The sequence below is a fragment of the Macrosteles quadrilineatus genome, unplaced genomic scaffold, assembly GCF_028750875.1.
Source record: "Macrosteles quadrilineatus isolate MER2022 unplaced genomic scaffold, UCM_ALF_1.0 Scaffold_9__3_contigs__length_116548681, whole genome shotgun sequence".
Taxonomy (NCBI): Eukaryota; Metazoa; Arthropoda; class Insecta; order Hemiptera; family Cicadellidae; genus Macrosteles; species Macrosteles quadrilineatus.
In genome coordinates, this window is record NW_026542602.1 from 37,872,305 (window position 1) to 37,900,112 (window position 27,808).

The following is a 27,808-nucleotide window of genomic DNA, read 5'->3' on the forward strand; positions in this document are numbered from 1 at the left end:
AGAAAAAAACACTGTTCTTTAGGCTAGTCAAAATACGGTCCAACATCAAAATTAAGGTAAAAGAAATAAAATATATTTCTTCCCCATATATTCCAAAATATATGGGATTTTGTCAAAAAAGGTGTCAAGAATATTATACTAAAAATCAAGAAAATCCAAGTGGTGGAAAGCCGCCATTTTTTAAAAAACTTCCGCCATATTGGATTTATGTAAGCTTTTAGTAAAACATCAATTATTTGACAACTAATCGTCTTAACGATTTGCGGTTTGTCTTAATAGATTCCTCTTCAAGTTTACTTTAAGATAATAATAACCTTATACCATTTCATTATTGATTTATTTAAAATAGACAGCTTTAAATTGAAACAATAGCAAATTTCGAAGATTTTTTTTGTAAAACCTTTAAATGTTTGCAAATACAAACTCAGGTGATAAGAACATTCATATTTTGTGGCTCTTAAAAGAATCTGAATACAATTTCCAACAATTATCAACCTCATATCAGTTTGTATATTGCTTTGAAGATATATTATGGGATATATTGTTATTAGTCTTCAACTTGGAACGCTAGTCGTGACGCGGGCTGCACCACTACATCTAGTTCGATTAAAATACACTTTGAGGTGGGAAAAATTGCTTTGAGAACATTTAAAACATATTTTGGAATCATACATTCATTCATATAGGGCAATGTATAAAAAGATCTGACAAAATCCTAGCATGAGAACACTGAACACTGTTTTTCATAATATGTTGGTGCAGACAAGCCTTGTATGGTTTTTGCACCTATTGTATAATATGCATGTATTCATTATAGTTCAATAAATAAATTGATTGATTGATTGATTGATTGAAAAAGATGGGGTTTTGAAACATACCAAAATTCAATTTTTCATAATAGACAATTACATATATGTGTCCGTGAACACGATAACTTGAGTAATTTTTATACAATTTTGATGAAATTTGGTTTGAAGGTGTAAGGCAGGTTAAACTTGAACGAGTTCGATAACCAGCATGATCGGACCATGGGAACGGGGTTTTACGCGGGGTTTTATGGAGTAAAAATTGTTTTTTCTAATTTTTGACCCTCTAAACGCAAAATTTTCCAATTTCTCTTCAAAGCTTCTTAAAGAGCTTAAAAAAGCAAATAATTTAGTATATCAAAGTGTTTTGTACCATTATTAGATACGGAGAAAATTTAAATAATTGTTATTTTAAAATTCATATGTTATTCTTATGGGGAATATTGTAAAATGTTGTAGTCTGCTTGTTTATGGATATATTTTGATCAAACTTGGTAAATTTATTTATTTTATACTAAGTTATTAATATTTCACAAAAAAACACTTTTTTACCCTCCCTGTAGCAGCAAGCCTAAGTACTCATAAAAATTAATGTTAATTAAATACATTTAATTGAAAATCAATTCAGGCAACTGGAAATTCGCTTAGTCGGCAGGTTTGCTGTGGCGGGGGTCTTTTTATTACTAAGATAATCAATTATTGGTATTCTCTGACCCTTAAAACATAAAATTAGACACAAAAATTATTATCCTGTCTCTTCTATAGGAAAAGATACAGCAAATATACAGTTTTTAAGCCATCTTGGCCGCCATCTTGAATATTTCAATTTGCTCAAGGGTGACAAAGTGGCACCTTGCAGATTTTAGTTATGTAGGTCTTGAAGAAACAGAAAACACCATAAAACTTCGGGTGGACCTTACTTCCAGGTTTGGGTGAAAAATGCCTTTTGGCAACTAGACTATATCTCCTTCAACAGTTCTGCTCCTCAGGGAATGAAGGAAACGTTTTAATACTTCTTTTACAACTACAATGATGATAATAGTAAAATTACACCGCAAAAATAGAAAACGGAAGTTCCTTAAAAAATTTCAAATTATTGCACAAAGTTATTTGACCCTCTCCAAAATAAACCATCCTGTAAAGTAGCATTTTTCCTTAATCATCCTTCTGAAGACCGCAAAACGTGCTGAGCGACGTACTAAAATAAAGTAAAATACCCCCGCCGCAGCAAACCTGCCGTCTAAGCGAATTTCCATTTGGCTGAATTGATTTTCAATTGATCTATTTAAATAACATTAGGTTTAACGAGTACCTAGGTTTGCTGCTACAAGGAAACTAATAAAGTGTGTGTTTTAAGTAAAATAATTATTGCTTAGTATAAAATGAATATATTTGCCAAGTTTGATCAAAAGATATCCATAAACAAGCAAACTACAACATTTTACAATATTCTCCATAAGAATAACATGGGAATTTTAAATTTAAATTTTTTTTAGTTTTCTCCGTAACCAATAACCGTACAAAAACACTTTGATATACTGAATTGTTTGTTTTTTTAAGCTCTTTAAGAAGGTTTAGAGAAAAATTGGAAAATTTTGTGTTTTGAGGGTCAAAAGTGAGAAAAACCAATTTTTACCCCATAAAACCCCCCATAAAATCCTGTTCCCATGGTCCGATCATGCTGGATCGCGAACTCATTCAAGTTTATCCCGCCTTACACCTTCAAACCAAATTTCATCAAAATCGGATAAAAATTACTCAAGTTATCGTGTTCACGGACACATATATATATAAATCTATATATATATCTATATATATATATATATACATATATAAAAATTTGAACGAATGGTGTTTTTGGCCTCTGGGGACATCAAAATGAAAAAGTAAATCGGTCCCAGGCCTAAGTCTTACCATGAGACCTACGGTAATAGCTACTTCCCTATAGGGAAATTCGCTAAAACTTACAGCCCGGTTACTGGCAAGAACTAAACGACCTGGTCTTTGCAGAAAGTGAATTTTTTAGCTAACTATATTGAAACACATACCCACATCTACTTTTTAAGCATTCTAAACAACAAAATACTTATGCATTGTACTATTCTCAAAGAATGTATGAACGAAGATCATTATTGTCTATTGTCTTTGCAGCTGTTTGCGTGAGTTTCAAAGAAACTAGCAATAAATGATAATGTGCCCAAATCTAGTCTCATAATAAAGTTGTATGTACTAGATGTAAAAAATCTAGTTTTGAATAACTTTAATTTTTGCATTTAATTGATTTGTTGTAAACCTAATCCTGTGTGTGCAAAGTTGTAAATAATATTAAAACTGATGTTTTTTTAAATCTGTAAACCTTAATTACATTAAAGCAATTAAGTTGATTACATTTTTTTTCAATAACCTATACTAAAAATCTATGTCAGCGACATCTAGCCCTAAGAAATGCATAAAAAATCCCATGATAGTGATTAAGGAAGAGAGTCTTGTTTAAAAGTAGAGAATATTCTCCTAAGATGAGTCAGCTCGGAATGTACTTACTCAGAGTTGTCAAGTCAGCATTAGAAGGCGCCACTGCCAGATATGAGTTGCCAGTTCTCGTATATACTCAGTTTTGATTGACATCTCTTGTTTGATCAAATGGTAGACGGCTGTTGGTTTTTCTGTGTTGGGAAAACTCAAGAAATTTCCGATTCTTAGTCATCATTGAAGGCCTCCTTGTCAAATTTTTGTGAGTCACTCACGACAACCAAATGCCTGTCAATCAATGGACAGTTTTGCTGCCAAAAGGTGTTCAACAGTCAAATTATTTCAGAGCTGTTTAAGTTTCAAAATTTCACAGAACAAGGGTCTTCTTTGAAGTTTTCTTTGTATGTTGAAATTCTTTCAAATTTGGAATCAATATTAAACACAATTTGGACTCGTCATAAAATGTTGTAAACACTTGTTATTTATTAAAATATTTCCATTTCACTAATACTATTACCAATATTACCAATTATGATCGTTACTTGGATAAAAGAAATAATATTTGTACAATTCAGTGAAAAACATAGTTAGAATCGTATTATAAACCAGATGAAACACAGACAATTTTATATGTTTGTAAAATATCATGTGTGACGTAAATTCCAAAAGGTAAAATAAAATTGTATTCACAAAACAGGCAGAACCCTTAATTATTTGGAACAAGAGATACCAGTAAAATATAGCTTGACTGTTAATGACATGGACATTCCTTTAATATCTCACTCCTTGCTACACTGACCCTGCATCCATATTCAGCTAAAAATATGCACCCAAGTTTGCGTCATTGTCTCAATGAATTGAATATTGTCATTAATAAATGCATTTACATAGAGAAAAAGCGCCTACTCAACCAGCAGTTTGTGTATTTTTTTATAAAATGTGAATTTTTTTGGTGGAGAATACAGATTTCACCGAAATTGTTGAGACTAGAATATGTAACTTTGTGTAGAAAATCAAAAATCATTATCATACAAGAAATAGAAATAATTTAAAAGATAAATCCTTGGTAAATCCTTGGATTCCTAATGAAAAATGGTTCTGAGACATGTTGGTTAACATTGAAAATTTTTTTTTAATTTTTTATTATTTTTATAAGTTTCAAAATGATAAACAGTTTGTTTAAAATCACTGTTTTTTTATATTTCTGAGAATTAAAAAAAAATTAACAGAGTAAAAGCAGTAAATTAAACTGTAAAGACTAATATGAGTATCTCAACCAATAACACATTTTTAGGATAAGGTGGTCTGAGAAATTCAGTAAAACCAGCCATTTAACCTAAAATAGTACCATTTTATAATTTACAATAGTATACATAGAGAAATATATAAATTTGTAATACATGCATAGGAAACAAATGTTTTAGGAGATTTCTGTAGCTTATGCAACATATTTTGTTAATATTTTTGTAAATACCTGTTCCATCTTCAATTTAATTTCAGTTAGCACCAGATTATTCAAATAGTCTTTTATCCACTCGTAAATCTTCAAATTAATATCACTTAGACAGAATTCAGCCAATATCACCTCGACGTTTGTGAATTTTTCTATGCTAATGTCCACTGAACCAATGTTGCTAGGTCTACGAAGAAAATCGGTAAGCAATATCGTGGTGTTTAATAAAAATGGTTTGTAAACAGGTACTTTGACTTCTAACTCATCCATTGCCTTAGAAGACCCCGAGGATAAGAAACAGTTTTCAAAATGAAGCCCTACTTTGTCTAGACGCAATGGCAAGATTATCGACATATTTTGATTGTTGATTGTTGTTTTGATTTGAACATCACTAATCCTCCTGAGAGAGCTTAACTCCCCCAAAACACCGTCCACTGCGAGGAGTTTCAGTTTCACCGGAATTTTCCCCACAAGTTTTACAGTTTCTTGTTTTAGATCAGGCACTGGGATGAACTCACTGTCCGTATTCTGAAGAGTGCTTTTCACATCTCGTACTAAATTATCCGCCCAGCTGTTTAAGTCAGCACTGTTGCACAAACACAAGGTGAAAAGTTGAAGAAAGTGAAAAAATACTTGCATTATCTGGTTTTCAAGTATTTTCCAAAAATCGATAGCTGAAAAACAGTTATAAATCAACTTGGCACTTTTCTTAACTTACGCATTCATGTTGAATATATGGGAGTACTGAACTTGTCAAGTCAACTCAATACCATGCAAAATGCTGAGTGTGACACATAGTGCTTTACCAATGCCAGTGCTTGTCACTTGTCACGTTATGGTCGCTTAAGAATTTTCAAACTGATTAACATTAATTATCGTTTTCTGTAATACCCAATAATTGTCTGTCCATAAAGTTAAACACGAGATTATCAGATTATCAATTTATGACAACAAATAGTGTTAGATAACAGATTGATGTCCTTGAACTTATTTCTGGTGTACGGTATAGGTGTAGTTTATGTAGATGGAATTTCCTGTATTTTTATTTTTACAAAAATACTTTAATAACCTTGCATTTTTTAGAGGGTACAAAATGTGTATTACTACTCTTACTACTTAAAAAAAAATACTTCATTCACTTTTAAAGACCATTTTTTTTATCCTCGAAGGTAACATACAAGATAACATTGACAAATATGGCAACAATTGTTATTAAATACGGACAAAGAAAATTGTCTGACATTCATTTGGTGACATTCTAATGGGGTCTGCCCAAAAGGAATTAATGGATATGTTATTTCTTACTGTAATAGTTTCAACTCACAACTGTAGATCAATATTTAAATTCATTATTAAATTGTGTTGAAGCTTATATTACAAATAATGTGAAGGATTAAAAGCTCAGATTAAGGGGTTTACAATAAAATTACTTACTGGTCAATTTAATTTTGTATTAATATTCAAGTTTATGGAGTTAAAACATCAAGTTTGGAAAACTTGCTTTATAAAAGGCAAAATTGAGGTAATTTTAATCAATTTTGGGTGTTAAAAGATAGACAATATTCCTCTAAGGTAAGTCAGCTCTGAGAGTACTTACTCAGTATTAAGTCAGAACTTATGAGTCTCCACTGTAGTGTGTTGCTGTTCTTACATTTACTTAGCTTTCATTGACAACTCTTGTTTAATCAAGTGTTGGAGTTGACTCACGCTAAACCATTCATAATAGAAACTGCATCAGAGGATTGTAGTACATGTTCAGACTTATCTGGTGTCAGTGTCTCGTAGTGATGATTTTACAAAAAAATAAAAATAATAATAATAAATAAATAAACTACAAAATATTGAGATTCAAAAAGTCATCAATACAGGTAAATTATCAGTGTTAGTAATTTTGATTAATCGTTGTTAGGAGAGTAGGATTATGATTACCGTTTGTTCTTCTGTGAATGATATCATAGAAACCTAGATATTATTTGTGTCTAGATAAAAAAAATAATTGCAAATGTTTTCGGTATCCTCAATCTCTTTCTGACATTATAATTATATAGTATTAACATTATTAGCTGGGTAGCTGAATTTTTTCAGGCTTACACCGAAAATCGTTGAATCGATCCTCTTCCTCTTCACTATGCATCTTTAGTTAAGTCACAAAGTCATGCTAAAGAAGGCATCTCGTACTTCGCATATATGTTCTCTTTTGTTGTGATTTCATTGTTTTTTTTTTACAATTTTCAATCAAGGGAATAAGCTATTACCGTAAATCTCATGGTACCTGGGCCTGGGATCTGGGCGGGACCAATTTACTTTTTTGTTTTCATCTCCCAGGAGGCCAAAAACACTATTCGTTTAGATTGTTATATTTATACATGTGTCCGTAAACACAATGACTTGAGTAATTTTGGTCCGATTTTGATAAAATTTGGCTTTAAGGTGTAGGGCGGAATAAACTTGAAAAGTCCGCGTACCAACAGGATCGGGTCATGGGAATGGGTTATTATGAGGTTAATAAAATTTTCAAAAATTAGTAGGCCTACTCTCTAAACAATTTTAACCTTTAAATATGAAAATGTCCGATTTTCATTACAGCCATCGTAGAAAAATTGAAAAAAACAAATAATATTGTATGTTAAAGCGGTGTCCTAAAATAAAAGTAAAACCTTACAGAGAAAATTCCAAGAAAACTTGGACTTAAAACAAATGTTATTTATATGGGAAATAAATACGAGGTACGTTCGGAAAGTAAGTTTGTTCCCCTAATCTACGGGATAGCGCTACGATCGCAATTTAGCACATGCGCAGTAGTTACTCTGTGTCAACCGGAAGGAAATGACACAATTTTGAACTCGCTATTGTTGTAGTACACTTTGTAGTGCTTGTTTCTAATAGCTGCGTTAATTGAGAATCCTGCCTATTGTGAAATTCGATCGTTGATTTGTTTTGTTAATGCAAAAACGTTGAAGCAATTGACATTCACCGACAAATCTGTGAGGTTTATGGGGACAATGTAATGAGTGATTCAATGGTGAGAAGATGGGTTCGACAGTTCAAAGAAGGGCAAGATACAGTGCATGATGAGAAACGAAGTGGACGGCCATCTGTGGTAAATAATGAACTGATTAGTGCAGTCAATGGTAAGATGAAAGAAAACCGTAAGTTTACAATGAGTGCTCTTGCACGTGAGTTTCCACAAGTTAAACCCTGCCTGAACAAGATAAAACCGCCGAATGGGAAGTGCACTAGATTTCTTGACTCGTTGGGATTGGTGATACATTATTATCGCAGATAGTCACGGGAGACGTAACTTGGGTTGCCTATGATACCCCTGAACCAAGCGTCAATCAATGGAATGGAGGCACACTATGGCAAAAATCAAACCAAAGCAAATCGTGACACCTCGAAAAATCTTGTGTACAGCTTTCTGGGACAGAAAAGGCATTTTGCTTATTGATTTTTTGCCGCGAGGCCAAGCAATTCATAAACATGTTTATTGCAAGACACTCAGGAAACTGCGCCGTGCAATACAGAATAAGTGCCGAGGAATGCTCACGAAAGGAGTGGTTTTCATTCATCACAATGCTCGATCACACACCGGAAATGTGACGAAGACACTTCTTCAGGGCTTTGGCTGGGATGTTTTTGACCATCCTCCATACAGCCCTGACCTCGCTCCAAGCAATTTTCATTTGTTTTGCAATCTGAAGACTTTTCTTGGTGGACAGCGGTTAATCTGCAATGGAGAGCTGAAAGAACGTTTTACCAACTACATTGGCGGCAACATTCTACGAGGAGGCTGTACTCAAACTTGTACCACACTATGACAAATGCTTCGAAAATCTCGGGAGTTATGTCGAAAAAAAGTGTAAGAGTTATGTTGAAAAAAGTGTAAGAGTTGTAGATTTTTTAAAAATCTGTACTCGTTAGTCCTTTATTGCAAAACAGAACTTACTTTCCGAACATACCTCGTATGTCTTGTCTATGAAAATATTTTAGTAAAAATAAAAATCCTATCAGACAAATTGCTGCATTGGGGATATTTTAACCTATTTTCTCAGCTTGGAATCTCCAACATTGTGTAGCTGCCTTGTTGAAGTAACAATGAAAATAAAATCTGCCACCTCAACCATTGAACTGCAATCTTCAATAGTTTGTTCAAACCTACAAACAGTCTAGACAGCTTCGCTTGTGTTACAGTGTAGCAGATCTGTGTATAAGTTTGGGCACAACACTACAGATCCTACCTAGCGGCAATCTGCCCTTGCACACCAAGAAGTACAACAGCGGACGACTCGCCATCTGCAACCTGCAACCCACCAAGCACGTGAGTTACTTATAAACACTGTGAAGCAACTAGTCTTGTTTTACGGCTGCTAATGTCAAAAGATTTTTTTGTTTTCCAAGCCACTAGCTCTAAACTAGCTCCCAGTTAGTTTTCCATAGCCCACTATGCTTGCACATGTTGTTTTACTAAGTAATGTTGTGATTTAAATCAGCTTATTGACCCAGATCTGATATTTTGTATTGTATTATTTTCATTTACTTAATTAACCTGTAGTGTTATTTTTAGATCTAGCTTCAATCATTCCTGTAGCCTTCTCGACTCTGCCTTCTGTGTTGAATTTGTTATTCACAAGTAAAGCAAACCAAACCTTGAGCAAGCTCTATAAAATATTCCTCAATATTTGGAATTTAAAATAGCTCAATCTTTGGCATCCTTGGCTGTCAAAGCAAAATAACAAGTCAGCTAAGTGAAATGATAGGACCTCACAACTCCATTTACATTCATAAAACGGATATAACCGTCCGGAGATTTTTCTTGATACACATTGTTTATAGTAAGAATATAAACATTATACTGCATTATAAATAGGTTTTTTTGTGGTTGGCAATAATAATTGCCACAGCTGTTTCAGCTACAATTGCGTCATAGAATGTGTGAATATTGAGAGTTTGCACAAGCTTGTTTATGAGTGATGTTTACATTTGTGTTTTTTGATTATTTTCTATGTTATTGAAAATGACTGATCCACCAAACAGTTCTAAAGTTTTAATTGAAATGCTAGAAAAAAGTATTTCCGTGAGGGATTTTATTATACTTGGCATTGAAAATCATAGTATGTTAAGTGATGGATATGATGAACCTAAAGAACAGTCTTTACGTAGTGGAAGTGTTGGTGGCGGATGGGGATGAGGACATGGGAGCGAAACTGAGTGGTACAGATTTACTTCAGAATGATAGATCCATTTTAATGGATAAAAAACAAAACAAGCGAAGGAATGCGGTCTACGGATATATCTGTCTGCCGCCCACAGGAATATTCAAGATTATTGACAGTGTTAATATTTCATGATTATCACTATGGAATGGATGGCAGATGATTATATAACCGTCCAACCTAGGTTTTTTGTGGGCCTATGAACGACATATCCGTCAAATAAAATTTTATTTTCTTTATAACTTTGGTACAAAAATTAGTTCAGCAATTAAGTAAGAAAATATCAATTAAGTAAGGATAGCTTGTTGAGAAAATACTGACAATTGCATTGTGCAGACTATAGGCAGCTGTTCTCAGTATTTTAGCATTGAATTTTGATTTTGTACCAGTATTCCTTCATCAAAGACCAGCTGTTGCCAGTTTTTATTAAAAGAGAACATGGTTGTATGCATATCTACCCACAGAGTGTTCTAACAACAAACATACATCTACTGTCCTGTTGTAGGATCGGAAAGCTGACATGTTGATCCATGCGTATGTGGATGACATCTTGGTGAAGCTGATGGAACAGCTGGGATTGGACATCCCAGAGTACTCTCGTCTCAACGATCCTACGCTGACACGTCGGGGTCGTCCCATGGAGTGGACTATCCTGGACAGTGAGGTGAGAGGGGCATGTTCTGACAAGTTGAAACTCAAACAATGTGTGATAGAAGTTTCAAAATATCTGGTTCAGTGTTAAAAGCTGTACTTGATGGGAAACCATTAAGTTGATTGAGGAGTTTAAGGGATCAAGTTTGGCATATGATGGCTATTCAGCTGGCTTTTGAAGCTGGCTATTCAAAAATATGAACCCAGTTTCCAGAGTTTGTGTCTCAAAAAATATAAATCGGAAAAAATAAGTTTTACACTGTTAGAAAGAGAAAGAGAGAGAGAGAGAGAGAAATTCTTTATTTATACACATTATTTTGCAGCAAATACATTAAGAAATAAAAATATCACATGGGTCACAATGACCTGTGCGTGATAGAAAGAGAAAGAGAAAAGTTTTATTTACACTGATTACAAATGCTCAACGTGTCCCCCCTGTGCTGCATGGCAAAAATCTAAGTGATAGCCGAATTTTCCCCACAAACGAGATAGCATCTCTTGTATCAGTGATTGCACAGCTGCAATTTCTTAAAATTACCTAAATATCGAGTTATGCTTTGTATAGTTGGTGGTTAAATAATGAATTCAAGGGGAAAATCCCGCTGCACCGTAATAGAAGACTCTGTTTTTGCAAACTACATGATACAGAAAATCTTGTGCTGTATAGCCATCTTACTAACAACTGATGGTAAAACAAAATGGCTGCCCATTGTTGCGATAACTTTTTTGGCCGTTAACAGAACCATGGGCAAAAAACTTTGAAATTTTCTCTTTTGAATGGTGTAAAGTTTATGTCTTTTGAGATACAAGGTGATGAATTTGGGTCCATATTTTTGCATAGCACTGTATATTAACACCAAAAAAGGCTATTTTAGATTATACCTATATTTCCTGTGTCCTTCAGATAGTAAATGTTCCACTCTCTTTCTCAGAAGAAGTTGTGTGCTTGGAGGATGCCCAAGACTTCTAATGTTTTTAGGGCTGCATGTTTTTAGGCTATGTTAAAAACTCCAAGTCATTAAAAGAGAAACTAATAAAGTTTCCATGAATAGTTCATAATCACACCTTGTTTTGGGAAAAAGTCCACTGATTTTATGAGGCTATATTAAAAATAAATTACTTTAAAAGATGTTGCGAATGGGTTTTGTAAAAAAAATAAATTATTGTAGCACTCTCTATTGAAAAATAAATTATTTTTGTACGGAACAACCAAAGTTGAAAGGTAGTTGTGTCAAATGTAAGTTCAGTGATATGGTTTTATAAACAAGTCAAGTGTTTTTTAGGTAGCTGCCATGCGGAGAATGTATGAGAAAACTTGCTGTCGAGGAAAGAAGAAAAGGCCAGAAAAAGAGAAAATTTCCTCTAAGAAAATCAAAAGAGAACCTGAATTCAAGTGTGAAGATAAACTTGCAGACATCAAAACAGACAATGAATTAACAAAAATTGAAATCAAAGTTGAGAAAAAAGAAAGTGATACTGGTTGAAACTTAGGGATTTCTGAACTGTGAGTTTTAAACAAATGCAATTCAAACAAATATTCTTTGTCATGTAGCACTAGGAAGACATGACATAAAGGGCTAAATATTAATTTATATTTTTAATAATTTACAAAGGTTTAGAAAATCTCTGAATATAAGAATTATAGGAAGGTAGCTTTATTATAAAACTAATCAAATCAATCATATTCCTTAGAGTTAAAAGACTGTATTTTGTAATGTATTTTAATTTTTAAATGTTGCATGTGTTTTTAACTTAGTTATTAAGATAAATAATTTGTTTTTAGATTATTTTCAGTTGAAATAAGTGATATAGCACGGTGCATTATTAATATTATTTCTTATCAGTATTTTTGTAGTTGTAAGTGTAGAGATAAAAAAATTTCATCTAGTCCCTTTTGTAGCATTTTGGATCTGCTTCTCTCATGATCTCTTGTTGGATCATCTTTAGGATTTATCTTCATGAAAATAACTGATATCAAAACATTTTTCATAAGGTTGATCCTAAAAATTGTTGTATGGTTTGTCAGAGAACGTCCTGCCACTACATTAAAAATGTTTGCTCCTATTGACATTCTTATTTCGAGCTTCTTTACAAATTTGCTACAATTTATTTGGTAATTAAAAAACCTGTTAGTTTTTAGTTTTTATGTTTCATAGAGCAACAGAGCTCTCTGTGGTCCATGAATATGGCAATTTCCTTTTAGTAAGGGTTTCAAATAGTGTTTTGTTAAAACTATTAGCTTTACCCTTACCTTGGAACAGGGTATGAGTCGTAAATTATAAAAAATATACAGGTATTATGAATAGTTTTAACATTTTACATATTCTCCATGATAAAAGGCATCATTGCAGGAATAATAAACTCACCAACAAATTTTACAATACTCCATCTGGTTTGTGCCAATCATTTGAAGACTTTGACTTTGGTGAATAACTTTAAGTCCTAAGGAGTATTAAATCCAAAATAAGAAACCTTCTTAGTCATATTTCAGAAGTGTCCAGGCAGACGGATGTTTGGTTTGATAATGCACAGTGGACATGTATTTATTTTTACCAATTTACATTTCTAGATTAGGGAAATCAAGAAAAGACCACCCAATGATTTTTTGTAAATATCAATATCTAAAAAAATATTGATCCTTTTATCTATCTATATACTTACTACAAAAAGGGTTTTCTCTGTAACCCCCTTTTTTACCTACTTAACCGCTTTTTACAATAGTAATTTTAAAGCTTATGACAAATGTAGGGAGGAATGGTAACTAAAAGGTAATTTCCTTTAGGGCTTTGCCTCATAGCGTTTGATTTATTTCTTGAGCCCGCTTTCAAAGATCCATTGACGATGATGACCCACTTTCTTTATAAAAATTGAAATGTAAACTGTAATTTTCTCAGCTTTATCTTAAATTGGCCACTTTCATTGATAATTGCCATAATATTAGTTTATGTGTCAAATTGTAAGTGTAAATCTGTAATCGTTCTTTATGGTGTAAATTTACAATAAACACATTTAATATATTTTTAACTTAATATCTGTGTTAAACAAACATAATCATTGAAAAGTAAAGGATATTGTGTTATTTGTTTGCCTCAAAAACAAGTTTTAAGCCCTATTAGAGTAAAAAGCTTGCGTAAAGGGCCCCTAGACTGTATTACAGTCTTGTAACAGTAGACACAATCATCAAAGTCAATCCTTTAATCAACATTATAACTTTTGAACAATTCTATCACTACTAGTAGGGTGATAAATAATATAAATAAACAATTAAAGTAATATTACGAACAACCTTACAGTGTAGTTTTAGTTTGACTATGAGAGAATCAGGTAGTATAAAATATAAAACGAAATGTGAGAATATTGAATGAATGTTTTTCAGTCCAGTTTTACCATAAATGAATTGCTTTCTGAATTTTGTGATGAAAAATGTTTTAAGACAGAGTACGTATACTAATGCATGTCAAATGATTTTTAAACTATGTGTTACTAATTGATGTTAAAAGAATATGCTTTATTTATATTTTTATAATAGTTGATTTTAATTTAATACATGTATTTGGATAACTATGCTGTATTGATTACCTTTGATTATTTATCTCCTTAAGTCATAAATAAGTACTTAATGGCATACAATAAAGTGCATAAGTATTTTATTGGATAAACACTCTTCATTAGAAAAGAAAAGGTGAACAGATGCATGGGCAATCAATAAGTTATAAAAACTAAAACTAAAAAGTTACAACATAATACATCAAGAACAGTACGATTGAGAGAAAGTTACCAATTCAAAAAAGTTAGCAAAAAAATGTAAATGAAGATCTTGAAGCAAAATTTACAAAATTTACTGTTTCATAGATGTACAAAGAAGTCAATGGCATTATCTTTAATTCCTTAAAAGAACATTGACAGCTTGATCTATATTCTGCCCCTATCATCACTCTAATAATACTTTTTTGGGCTTAACTTTGCTAATATCCTTTGAGTTTCCTCACAGAACAATTCCATATCTAAGCAGAGAGTGTATATAAGCATAATAAATAGTCCCTATAATACCAAAAAGACTACAGTTTGCTTTGATTAAATTTTTGTATGATTTAGAAGGTGTAATCTATGAGCGAGATGTGTTTTAGTTGCATCAAAAAGAAATCACCCTACAAGCTTTAGCCAGATGAATCTTATTCATCTTTGTTACTAATTTCCTATGTGTGAATAGTCCATCTTTCATATTGCAATAATCATTTTATTACATTTAAAAATACTTCTCTTCTTTCTCACTTTTATCAGTAGCCTACATAGTACTACTGCATTCACTTATTACTTTCAAAAAGTATTAAGAAAGAAATTAGGCTAGTTTTAGAAAGTATTGTTTTCGTCAACATTTTTGAGTTTCAGTTTTGAGTGGATTTAGGCCTACCCGTTTTGAGTCCCCCTGTGCAAAAAAACGTGGTTTTTGAAGTGTGTGTGTGTGTTGTCTGTCTGTGTGTGTATGTGTGGTGTGTACATAGCTACAGACCACACCTGTTGTCCGATTTTGATGAAATTTGGTATGTAGGCACTAATCTATAGTATCTCTAGGCGTATTCTTTTTTGAAATTTTGATTTTTCATGGTGATTTCTCTATGAAACCCATTAAATAACAGAAAAATTGGATGTTCTCAAAAACGGTCTGAGCGATTTTGATGGACAATTTGCATGTTGTAGTCCTTTAAATTCTGATCAAAATGGTACAAATAACATTTCCGTAAAAGTTAAGGTTCCAAAGTTGTAACCCATGTTATTTTCCCATAAAAACCCCATAAATTAACAACAAATTGGATTTTAAGAAGGTTTTGATTAAAACTAATGTGTTATGGTCCTTATAATTCTAAACAAAATAGCGCAACCACCATAGCTGAAACAGTTGCGGTTCAAAAGTAACTTTTGTGATTTTTTCTATAAAATATCATAGTTACTTTCACGGCCTACCCATGTTAAAAGTTGTTGAAAAGCTAATGGGATAATGTATGTGTCAATTGCTGATACCGTTTATTTATAATATTTGTTGCTAAAATCATAGAGGTTTTTTACAATTACAATTAAAATTACAGTATCTTTATATGATGATACTATTGTGTTTATATTTCTTTCAAACAAATCTATTATATTATTTAAGTGATACAATCAAATTTTATGTAAACGGTTAAGGTTATTTACCAAATAAAAATATAGGCATATGGCACACCAAAATGAGGCTTAGAGTGTGTAGATTTGCCGAAAAGTGTTGATATGGACGAATTTCTTTAGGGCTCTGCCCCACAGGCTGATTTCCATAGGGCTACGCCTGGCATGCTTCCAATGTTTAAATTATTTAATTTAATTTATTAAATGAAACAGCTGGTCAGTACAATGAACTGGTGTTTGTTTATTTACACGAAAAAGATGTTTGTGATGCTTTATGTAGATTGAGGAGGGTTATGTTTGGTTTTAAAGTGAGGTTGTATACGTTTTGTAAAGTATTGCTCAGTTTCATATTTTAATTTATATAGTAAGCTACATGTGAAGAGGCTTGACTAAAATTGAAGAACTCTGGTAAAACAAGTCATTTTCAAACTAAATCATAGTGTTGCTGTATTTTAAAACACACATCAGAATTGCTTTAATAGCTCTCTAGGTCACATTTTCTTCCCGTTGCAAAGCACGGGTATACCAGCTTGTACTTTGTTGTGTGTGTTGATGTGCTAACACCCACCATACTCGTCTACAGGAAGTTCTGCTTGTAAACCAAGTTGATTCTACCGTATCATTTGTATCATGCCAATAATTAAATAGACTTATTAGCCAGAGTACTCTTGCCATTGTGTGTTTTGTATTGTCAAAGTTTACTCTAACTTCCTTTCAGGTGTTTAATGTTTCATAGTCTTGGCTGGTAATTAACTTCTCCTTGTTCTTTGTATAAGTATCTCAATATTAAACTAGTTAAAATATAGTCTATATATATAATACGCTAAGCCGATTTTTGTAAACAGAACTCCTCCCTCATTTTTGGACCGATTTTGATAATTAAAGTGTCAAAAGAATGGCCCTGATCTGTAGTTTTGCAAAGTGTTTTTATTTTTTTGAAATCTTTATTAGTTCGAGCTGGATCTTCCATCAAAGTTGGGTTTTCTCCCATAAGATTAACATGGGGGAATCTAAATATTTAATTGGAAACTTTGTCTCCACTAATTTAAGAGAACGACTGGGCGTAGAAACTTGGTAGTGGTGTCCAAAGAAAGGTCTTGGTCTGTAGATGAGTTATCATAAGAAAAACGAACTAAATTCTCTTAGGGCTCTGCCCCAGAAGCCTTTAAAAGATAACTCCACAGATTTGTTTACATTTTGGCCATTTGGATAATAATTTTTAATGAAACAGCTGTTAATTTTTAAATTGTATTTTAAACAACACACATTTATTGAGAGTTACTGAATTAATTGTCCAAATGAAGTATTTGCAATGTTATTTTCTTGAACTGTTAGAGAGCCTTTGAATGTTATTAGGCCAACAAAAAAGGGTTGTGCATGTTTACCAGCGCTACTCAGCAACAAAAACAATAGCAAAAATTTATCTCTAAAAAATATATTCTTAAAGTGCACTGAGCAGCAGCATAAAAAATACTATGTAACTTCCTCATATATCCTAACATTAAAGGGATCCTAACAAATATATCCTAACAAAATGCTCAAATTCGCATTGTGACATTTATGAATCGGCTTATATTTCTTCAACAGTTATTCATCTGCAGAAGAAGTTCAATGTGCTCGTATCGTGTCTAATAACACCCAAACACAAAAACCTTGCCTAAAAATGGTACCTATCTTTACAAATTATTTGCAGTGGCCTATAAACGGACCGTGGCCCACTGGGTTGGTAACATTATTGAAAGTAACACGATATTTTGGCTGTAAGAGTAAATACTATTTAAGCAGCTACTGTCATGACAGAAAGGTCATATTCCTTTCAAACTAGATCACATTATCCTTTATAAGATACGTAGATTAACAATGCATGTAAACGTCAATATTTACGTAACAGCCAATTTACAGTATGTTTTTCTCTTTGGAAATGCCACATTGCTATTTCATTTGCATTATTTGTTGCCAATGAAGCCACACTACCATATAAACGAGGAGGTCCCTAACCGTCGATTTTGACGGGTTTCACCTAGTAATAATATAATAACTAAGGTTGATTGTGAAAAACATCAAATTAATTACATCTTATTGGCTTAGGGTAGAAAATTTAAATTCATATTAAATTTTTTGGTATTTTACAAAAACATATGTTAAATATTTATTTATTTATTTTTACGTAGGGAATTGTATTTTAAATACATGTTAGGTGCAAAAATATACATATAAAAAATATGCAGGGTGTCACAAAAAAGTGTGATGGGCTATACAGGACCTAATTCTACATGCAAAAATATGTCAAAAATGAAGAATGAAATTTTTTGGATTTCGGCTTAGTTTAGCCGTAATCCGCCATTTTGTTTTTTGGGGAAAATATTTATTATTTCAAAATCCCTTTGAGATATTTTTACGAAACTTGGCAAAATTGTTTACACTATAGTAAGTAACATTTATAAAAAAAATTATTATTTTAACTTTCCAAATTTCAAAATGGTGGCCGTTTGAATTTTTTAATGCCAAATTTCATGAAAACCGGTACCTAAATCAAAATGTTGTAAGACACAAAGGTTTTAGTATTTATTATGACAAATCCAACAAAACAAAAATGAATAAAATCGGTTCATAAATAAAGAAGCTGTGTTTATTTTAGTAATTTAGACTGAAATTACTTAATACGTTACATAAATTATTACATTACATTTAATACATTTTAATATTAATAATTTCAGTCTGAATTACTAAAATAAACACAGCTTCTTTATTTATGAACCGATTTTATTCATTTTTGTTTTGTTGGATTTGTCATAATAAATACTAAAACTTTTGTGTCCTACAAAATTTTGATTTAGGTACCGGTTTTCATGAAATTTGGCATTAAAAAATTCAAACGGCCGCCATTTTGAAATTTGGAAAGTTAAAATAATAATTTTTTTTATAAATGTTACTTACTATAGTGTAAACAATTTTTCCAAGTTTCGTAAAAATATCTCAAAGGGATTTTGAAATAATAAATATTTTCCCCAAAAAACAAAATGGCGGATTACGGCTAAACTAAGCCGAAATCCAAAAAAATTCATTCTTCATTTTTGACTTATTTTTGCATGTAGAATTAGGTCCTGTATAGCCCATCACACTTTTTTGTGACACCCTGTATATACAGGGTGTCCATAAAAAATGTTTCAGGACTTTGGGAAATGAATCCTAATACTAAAAGGTAGAAAAAAGTTTATGTGAAGGTATGTCCGAAAATGCATATTTACCCAGTAATCCGCCATTTTGTTTTTTATACAAAAATTTCTAAAATATTAAAATTTGTATATTTTGTTTTTACCATAACGAACTATTTCATGATTATGGAGGTAAAATACCATGTCATAAGGCCTACTTATGAATATTCAATGATTCGGGACAACTGCTCGAGTTGCAGCAAGTTTCTGTTTAGTGTTTGTTGAAACTTAAACAGAAAGCCATGCGTGCAAATTGCAACCTAGATTATAGGCTGTGTTATCTTATACTGTCAATTAGTGTTGACTAATAAACAGTTTATAAACTAAAATCAACAATATGAGTTGTTCTCTAGATCGTACATCACATTGCTTCAAAACCTCTTTACGCTTCATAGAGATCTGCTTCATAGAGGTCTGCTTCATAGATTGGTCGTGGTCTTGAAAGATTGTTTGGAAAATTTTTACATACGTACTCTTACCAGGTATAGTTGTTGAAGTAAATAATTTATTTATTAATACAATTATTTTGCCCTAAAGCTATGCTTGAGTTTAGATTCAAAAAAATAATAACCACTCAATAGGCTGGTTAGTAAATTGGTTAGAGTGCTTGCCTTTTAATCTTGGAAAATGCCAAGACAATGGGAACATGTGAAGTTTTATGCAGCTATAATGTTCATTATGCCACTATATGCTACTTTTACTTAGGGTATTGGCTAAAAGAGTTCTTTAGCAAATAAAATATATTCATGTTTTCATAGTTTAAGCATTCTTTGTAATGGAATGTCATGATTCTTATTCTAATTAGTTTCTAATTAAATTGTTTAATAATAATACTTTATCGTCTTGACAATTTGCCTTCTATTGACATTGCAACTAATTAATTCCAAGGTTTAGTTTTAATTTAAACACTTTATAATTTTTTATTTATTTGATGCATTCTTTCATGGAAGCCTCAATGGAACAGATTAGATCTTTAGTGAGGATTCGTTTTTATTTTGTTTTGTATTCTTAATTTTAAGTTTTGAATACTAATTGGTAATCAGTTAAATAATTTTCTTCCATTGTAATGAATATGTTTTTCATAAAACTTTGTTTTGTGGAAAGTAGAAGAAAATATTTGTAATTTTCTCAAATTATAATCCGCTACACATTGTTAATCATTTTCCTGAATTTTCTTTAAAAATAGTAATTTTTTGTAAATATATATTGAGTAAAAGGTCATTAACTGGTAATTTCTGAATACTTTCTTATATAGGATTGGCGGGGTTTCAATTTAAAAATAATTCTTAATGCAGACTTTTGTAATTTAAATACAGTAGAACCTCTTTAATCCCAACTAATTGGGACCAGGGGTAGTTCGGACTATTGAATAGTTTGGATTACAGAACATATTGTTGTTTTTACATAACAATAGCAAAAACATGGCTAAAATTGATCAACATTATTTTGGGGAAAGTGAATAAAATGTTTTATAAAGTAAAATACAGTGTTTATTTAATACAGTAGTAACCATGGTGCATAAACAGTACTGTAAATTAAATACATTATACAATAAAGAACTGCAGTACTGTGTATAGAGTACAGCAATGAGGGGTTCGGATTAGTGGACGTTCGGATTACGGGGGTTCGGATTAAAGAGGTTCTACTGTATTTGTTTAGTTTTGGGTGAAGTTAAGCCCAATATAGGTATTGCATATCTAATTTTGGGAAACAAATAACAAATTATATACAGTCAATAACAGAATACAGACAATATTCTTAGTATTCAAATAATCTGGGAAAGTTTTTTACATAAATGCTCAATTTAAAGGATGAAATATTAAGGGAATAGCTGATATGTTTGTTCTTTGCTTGGGTAAACTTTTTAATATACAGTAGTAAAATATATTGATCACCTGTGAAACAGCGGTGAAAATTATGAATAATCATCGGATGATGAAAATAAACTAGGATTGGTATATGGCAAACAATTATTTAAAATTGAATGTCCATGAGAATTATATTGGAACTTTAAGTCTTCTAGGATCCAACCCTTGGGTGAAACCGTTATGAAAAATACATAACATTCCTATTTTCTATCTGTTTAATGAGTATACTGTACCCAATTCCAGCCTTCTAGCTAGTCGGGAAATTGGATGATTCCCCTTTCTCCAGGGAAGCCCCCCCCCCCTTGGAACCGCCACTGGTGAGACTCGTATTTCACTAAACATCGATGGAAAGGTTTGCCTCACATAAAATTTCCCTAGAGAAAGGGGAATCGTCCAACTTCCCGACCCCTCGGACCCTTGATATATAAATTAAAACATACATTTCCAAATATAAATGCAACAGCAGTTTTTTAGACACAGTTATAGAAGTTAAAATAGCTTTAAAAAGTCACCAAACCACTTCAAAATTAGCAAATTTTCCGGGGGAGGACCCACAAACCCCCCTCCTGGTTTGGGACACCCCCTGCCTTGACATGGTCCTAGAACCGCCACTGAGTCTCACCACATTTTTTCATAATCTGGAATCCGTCTTGAGATTAAGATTCAGGGTAAAGGGACAAGAATTTGACTAAAAAGTACAAAGCAGGCAACTACCAGATCCTTATTAAATTTTCTGAAACTTGTGTTTTACCATCGAATATACAGTATAGTCTGTTCACAAAATGTAGGTGGTAAGTTCCCAAACCTGCTCTTAATGTATGTTGCAGCTGATTGTGTTTTGACATAAATCTCTGCTTTTGATCTATGTTTTAATGGTAGGATCATTACTTGAACTAAACTGTATACTGTCATATACTTTTTAACTGTATACTGTATATTCTGTAGAACCAATTTCTTTAGAAGCTATGGTATTCGTAGTAACATGGATTAAAGTTAAGTTGTATTTCAGGGCAAAGAAGGTAATTTACTTAATGGCTGGAAAGAATTAATTAATTTATTAGTATCAAGTATAATTTTTGATTTTCCAGATTGTTAAAATGGAAGTAGACCCTTCCATGAACCATCTTTCATTTATGTTAAAATATTACACTTATCTTGTCCTGGGAAGAAAAGAAATCACCGAGGTTTTGTGTTTTTGTGAACTCTTGATGCTCGGGGGTTTTCTGGTATCAACGCTTGCCTGCTTCGATGGAAAAGAAGAAAATATCTTGAAGGCACATGATGCGTTAATCCTTTTCACGGCTTTTCTATTGGAGCTATTAATAAATAAGAAGAGGAATATGGCTCGCAAAATGGTGGAGAAAATACTCGAACACAGACAAAATCATGAAACCAGCTCTGCTCACTCAAAAACAGTTAGAGAATTTACAAAAGAAATTAATCTATATTGCAAAGTAGTCACCACAGTCTACATTGCAGGAGCTTTGCTTTATTGCACTGTCTCTGCACACCTAACATTGAACAATCCAGAGGAATGTGACAGAGAATACGTACACCTGGTTATAGGATGGGTTCACAACTCCAAATATTACTTTGTTCTATTATTCCTCAACGCTCTCTGCATGTTCATTTTATTTACAACAGTTTTTCAGTGGTTCTTAATTGTTTACTGCATGATTCTAAAAATTAAATGCCAAATACGCCTCCTCTGTTCTGACTTGGATGCTATCAATGACTATTTTGACGAATTTAAAAACTATGTAGAAAGTAACCCAAGTGATGGGTTGGTGGGTCGATTGAAAACATCACTGAATTTGAGCAGAAAAAATGCAAATGAAACTGAGCAATTTGAGGGGAAAACTAAATCTGCACTCACAAGTTTGAGTCTTCTTAAATTCAACAGGGGGAAATTTATTGAGGAACAAATCAAGCTGTACTTCAAGAGTATTGTTCAACAACACATACAAATAATAGAGTAAGTGCAAATTGTTTCTATTCTAGATGATTAGATTTATGTCAAGGTAAAATCACAACCAAATATTTTTGGTAATAGAATGTTCTTTTCTTGCTGCTGATGGTATCATATGTGGCCCTGGGAAGGGTTTCATTATATTTTCATGAATCATGAAAGCGTCATCCGCTTATGGAATTATGAAAGGATCTGCAAATACCTGGTAAAGGTTTCTCAACATATAACTTCAAGGTAACTGCTAATGGATATTTCACACCTTATTGATTCAAGGAAATTTGTATTCTGTTTTAAAATTTCAGGACCTATTAATGTTATCAGCAATTCAAAATCAGAGTTTGACATCCGAGTAACGGTACGTCCAGAGTGCACGTCGATTCAGATTCAGATTTTCCGTGCTTGGTTAATCTGAGTCAGATATTTTGTTAATGGCCACAGTGGAGGCAGGAAATACGCCACCGGTACTGAATCGGTTTGCAAAGAAACAAGTCACTGGTTATGGAATTAACGTGCAAAATTATAGCATCTGAAACTGTTGTAAAGTTACAACCAGTGAAAAATGGTGTTCATGATATTATATATCTGTTTTCCTATAGCTAGAAATGTTAGAGCTTCTTTCTATATTGCGTTGAATGGATCCCGAAACCATTGAAACTTATTATTAAAATTGGACATCAAGAAACTGGTGTAACCTACATAAACAAAAAAATCCTGAAGACCGTTTAGTGGTAACCCTAAGAGTAAGAATGGAAAAATATATATTTTACTATAAAAACATAATTTATTTAACTAAATAGTTTCTGAATCTGAAACCAGAATGAAGAATTCATTCCGGTAAGCAGGTGCCTGCACGTGGGCTCGGAAACCGGCAGCCACTTCCATTTAGATGCAAGTGCCATTCCTGCTGCCGAAAATCTGAATCTGAATCGGCATGCACTCTGGACGTACCATAACGCTGGAGAACAGGCAACCAGCTTTCAAGTCTGCTCTGAAGTACCAGTACTGCCCACTATATTCGTATTGTCTCCTTAATAACTCTCTTTAGTACAATTTAGTACAAAAGTATAACATACAGTGTAAACCTGTTTGGTGAGTTATGGAGTTTTAATACAGTTAACAATTCTTGAACTTTTTACAGAAATGTGAAAGTGGCAGACATAACTTTTCGCCTTTCTATGATGATAAGTGTCCAGCTTGGTGTAATGATTGTGGCAATGACAATTCCTGGTTTGGTGAGTTAGTTCACACACACATACACTTAGCAGACCTCATAGATATATATTGAAGATATTTATGAATATGTTGAAAAACAGCAAAAACACAACTGTTTTCTTAACTGTGAAAATTTATTTCTTATGTCTGTTTGATACTTTTAACTATTAATTGTTTACTCTACTATTGATTACCTTTCGACATAGCCCAATTAATTACCAACCAATTAAATATAATTTTGTCAGTAGATCTGTACATCGTATTTTTGTGTGAACAATGATTTCTGGTGCTTAAATTGTGTAAAAAAAAATTGTACAACCCTGACATTTCTGTATTAGAAAATTAAATGGTTGTAATCTTGGATTTTGTAACTCACTAACAATGATTTTTAGAAACGCCTTAATTGTGAACAAGTAAAGTTAGTCTTGATGGGTTTCAATAATCAAGACATAACATTTCTGTGTGAAAAGCAAAAATGGTGAATGTAAATAATTAAGGACATTGACAACTTAATCATAATATAGTATTTGCATTAAGTTCTGAGCCAGAAAGTGAGTTATAAAAATAAATATCCTTGGTAAATATTATTGTTATAGACAAAGGGAGAGATTACGGTCTCATTATTGACCCAACAATTTGTCTCGAGACAACTGAAAGACAGCCAAATAAGGAAGTACATGAAGAAAAAGTGAAAATATATGAGAAAACTATCCCCTATTATTCGGAAAAATATCAAAATTTGAAGTTTATGGAATTACTCATTGGTTCAAGAGGCCACACCTAAACTCAAACTCTCACTTGTTAGCTGCAGAGAGCTACCTTCTGCCACTGGGTGTTGGTCCACCTACAGAACCAAGTGATTAAGGGGGCCCTAGTCTAAGGTGTAATGTGATGGACATGAATTCATTAACAAGTCCCGCAATTTTGGAAGAAATTCAATTTGGAAAATCAAGTGCTATATCTAATAGGTATCTTTGACAGCCATAACATTTTCTATTAAAACATTATAAGAAACCACCTTTATAACAATAATCATAATTAGGTTGAACAAACTTTTCAATTTTTTTATGTCATATTATTATTTGTTCTACAGCACACTACAATACACATTGTAGTGTCAAGATGTGTCATGTGTAGTAAGATGTTAATTGTTTTAACAAATTTGAATAGGTATATATATATAAATACTGAACAGCCTTATATCTTAAATTTGTAGGGAGGGAACGTTCCAACCCAAGAATTATTCCACCGAGGGATAGAAGTCTTGGAGATCATAGGAAGTATTGGGCTTTTCAATTATTTCGGCCAAATGGTTATTGATCAGGTAAGAAGTGTGTATAACAAAATGCAAAATTAATGATTTAATGAATGAATAACCAGTTTATTCCAAGTAACAACATTGACAAATTTAAGTTGTGTTTATTGTGTTACAGAGTGTAAGATAAACAAATCATACACCATTGTATGATATTTTTGTACATTGGTGCCTTGCGATAAAGATTGATTTGATTTGAAGAGTTTTTCTACACATTTTCCTACAACTGAACATACATTTTGTGTTTTTATTAGCCCAAAAATTTAACAAAAATAGCAGACATATAGTCAGTGCGTCCCCTAAGTTGCTGTACGATAAAAAAAGAAGCTTTTTTTTATGGAATAGTAATAAAATGAGTGTAACAATTGACAGTCCCAAGTGCAGTAATTTTTGCTGTTTTCCACGATTATTCACTAACACGACATTCACTACTAAGTGTCACAATCCTTCTCATACAAAGGAGTGTGTCGGCTGGAAGGCAACGTGTTATCCAAACTTTCAACAGCTTCAGATAATCGCACAATATCACAAATTACCGGTATTCGTTAAATTAAAAAAATAAACATAACTGTAAACAATCATACTTTGACAGTTTTCATTGAGTATCACAGCTTTTAGTTGCTGCTTGGTTCAAATTAGCTGTTTTCGTAAATGCAAAAAAAAAATAGGGCTACACCCCGCTGGTAAACCTTGTAACTTTTTAATGCTATTTAGTACAGTCAATCCATATCCAACGTGGACAAAAATGGCGCCCGGGGAATTTTGTCAGAATTTTTTTGCTTACTAGCAATTTTTTTGCTGTTGTACCCGTGTTTTGCAACGGAGAGGACACTGAAGCAAGTAAACATAGAGTCAGTTAAAATTTTTAAAACTGTACCAGTAATGTGCATAATATATCTCTTAGCTATTAATCCCGATCCAAACATTTGTTTATTAGTTCAAGTTTTTAAACAAAAAGCTAACGTATCAAAATTATTTCAAACAAATTATACATATAATGATCCTTCTGTTTCCATGAAAATAAGTATATTTTCATAAATATTTTAATCAAACTATTCTCAAAATCATAAGTTAAGCTTGGGAGCAGAACCTGCTGTTTGAACTGTCAAATATTATTTACAGCTGACTTCAATTAATATTTTTTACTATTTACATTCTTCCAATAAAACTTATTTCTTTTATCAAGATCAAAACTATGTAAACATTGAAACTTTGGAAGCCCATGCGGCGTAGCCCTAGGGAAATATAATGACAGGAATATGCCTATATGTTAACCAGGCATATAAGCTACCTTCATTAGAAATTTTATTTTAATCGGTTCAGTGGTTCTTGCGTTATTAGGTAACAGACAGACACACACACACACACACACGCACGCACACACACACAAACACACACCATCTCATTTTTATACAGGGTGAGTTTTAAATGAGTTCCCCCCCTACTTTTTTCTACATTTCTTAAGATATCAACTCCGGACAACGTCAGATCATTGTAGAGTAGTAGTAAGTACTTCATTTTGACTATGCTTAAATTTTTGGTCGCTATCTTGGATCCGCCATATTGAATACAAAGTTATTTTTCAAATGTAAATGTAGGGTTGTGACCCACCGTTTCAAACTAGATTTTTACGCTGAATACGATGCTGCAATCCGTTTTTAAAGATATTGATCCATTCTAAAGTTATGAGAACTTTTTATAACTTTATTTTTAGCCCATTATAACATTGTGCATTTACAAACTAAGGCCATAATCTCAAAATAGTGCTAGATAAAGATAAGTGGACACCACCATTCATTGTTGACCTATTTTCACTTGGTTATGACGGATATATTTTTTTAGCCGCCATCTTGGATCCACCATTTTGAAATGTGATAAATTATTTTAAATATGAAGGTGGGGTTGTGACTCATCATTTTGAACTACCTTTTTATGCTGAATTCAATGTCGCAGTCCGTTTTTCATTGTCATGTTTGGTTTTTGAAGTATTGACTTTTTAAATCAAATAGTTGTAATATTTTATCAAGAAAGCTTGATAACAAAAAAAGTTTGCGGCATTAAGTTCAGCATACAAAAGTAGTTCAAAATGATGGGTCACAACACCACCTTCATATTTAAAGTAATTTATCACATTTCAAAATGGCGGATCCAATATGGCGGCTGAAAAAAATACATCCGTCATAACCAAGTGAAAATAGGTCATCAATGAATGGTGGTGTCCACTTATCTTTATCTAGCACTATTTTGAGTTGATGGCCTTAGTTTGTATGCACAATGTTATAATGGGCTAAAAATAAAGTTATAAAAAGTTCTCATAACTTTAGAATGGATCAATCTTTAAAAACTGATTGCAGCATCGTATTCAGCGTAAAAATCTAGTTTGAAACGGTGGGTGACAACCCTATCTTTACAATTGAAAAAATAACTTTGTATCCAATATGGCGGATCCAAGATGGTGGCCAAAAATTTAAACCCTGTCA

General features: G+C 32.4%; 2 protein-coding genes across 3 annotated transcripts in view; both read left to right on the plus strand.

Annotated features, from left to right (window-relative positions):
- Positions 1-22,228, plus strand: part of LOC129003172 (NAD-dependent protein deacetylase Sirt6-like) — a 47,009-nt gene extending 24,781 nt beyond the window's left edge. Inside the window, exons 6-9 of one of the 2 annotated variants that reach the window (XM_054431438.1) lie at positions 8,920-9,046; positions 10,447-10,605; positions 11,876-12,096; positions 21,921-22,228. In XM_054431438.1, the coding sequence (XP_054287413.1) occupies positions 8,920-9,046; positions 10,447-10,605; positions 11,876-12,076 (487 nt within the window). In that variant the 3' untranslated portion in view covers positions 12,077-12,096; positions 21,921-22,228. Of the gene's footprint in view, positions 1-8,919; positions 9,047-10,446; positions 10,606-11,875; positions 12,543-21,920 lie in introns of those variants that run through there. The other variant, XM_054431437.1, reaches the window with a different exon arrangement.
- Positions 22,173-25,458, plus strand: LOC129003333 (uncharacterized). The gene is made up of 4 exons (XM_054431626.1): positions 22,173-22,807; positions 23,940-24,033; positions 25,230-25,337; positions 25,447-25,458. Exons 1-4 carry the CDS (start codon positions 22,173-22,175, stop codon positions 25,456-25,458), a joined length of 849 nt encoding a protein of 282 aa, XP_054287601.1.
- Positions 25,459-27,808: the final 2,350 nt, after the last annotated feature.

What these genes read in the sequence shown, in the direction of transcription:
- LOC129003333 (XM_054431626.1), top strand. Translation starts at nt 22,173, where the DNA reads ATGGCTCGCAAAATGGTGGAGAAAATACTCGAACACAGACAAAATCAT. An exon ending in CAACACATACAAATAATAGA is followed by an intron (nt 22,808 to 23,939) that starts GTAAGTGCAAAT and finishes AACTTTTTACAG; the next exon opens with AAATGTGAAAGTGGCAGACA. An exon ending in CAATGACAATTCCTGGTTTG is followed by an intron (nt 24,034 to 25,229) that starts GTGAGTTAGTTC and finishes TTAAATTTGTAG; the next exon opens with GGAGGGAACGTTCCAACCCA.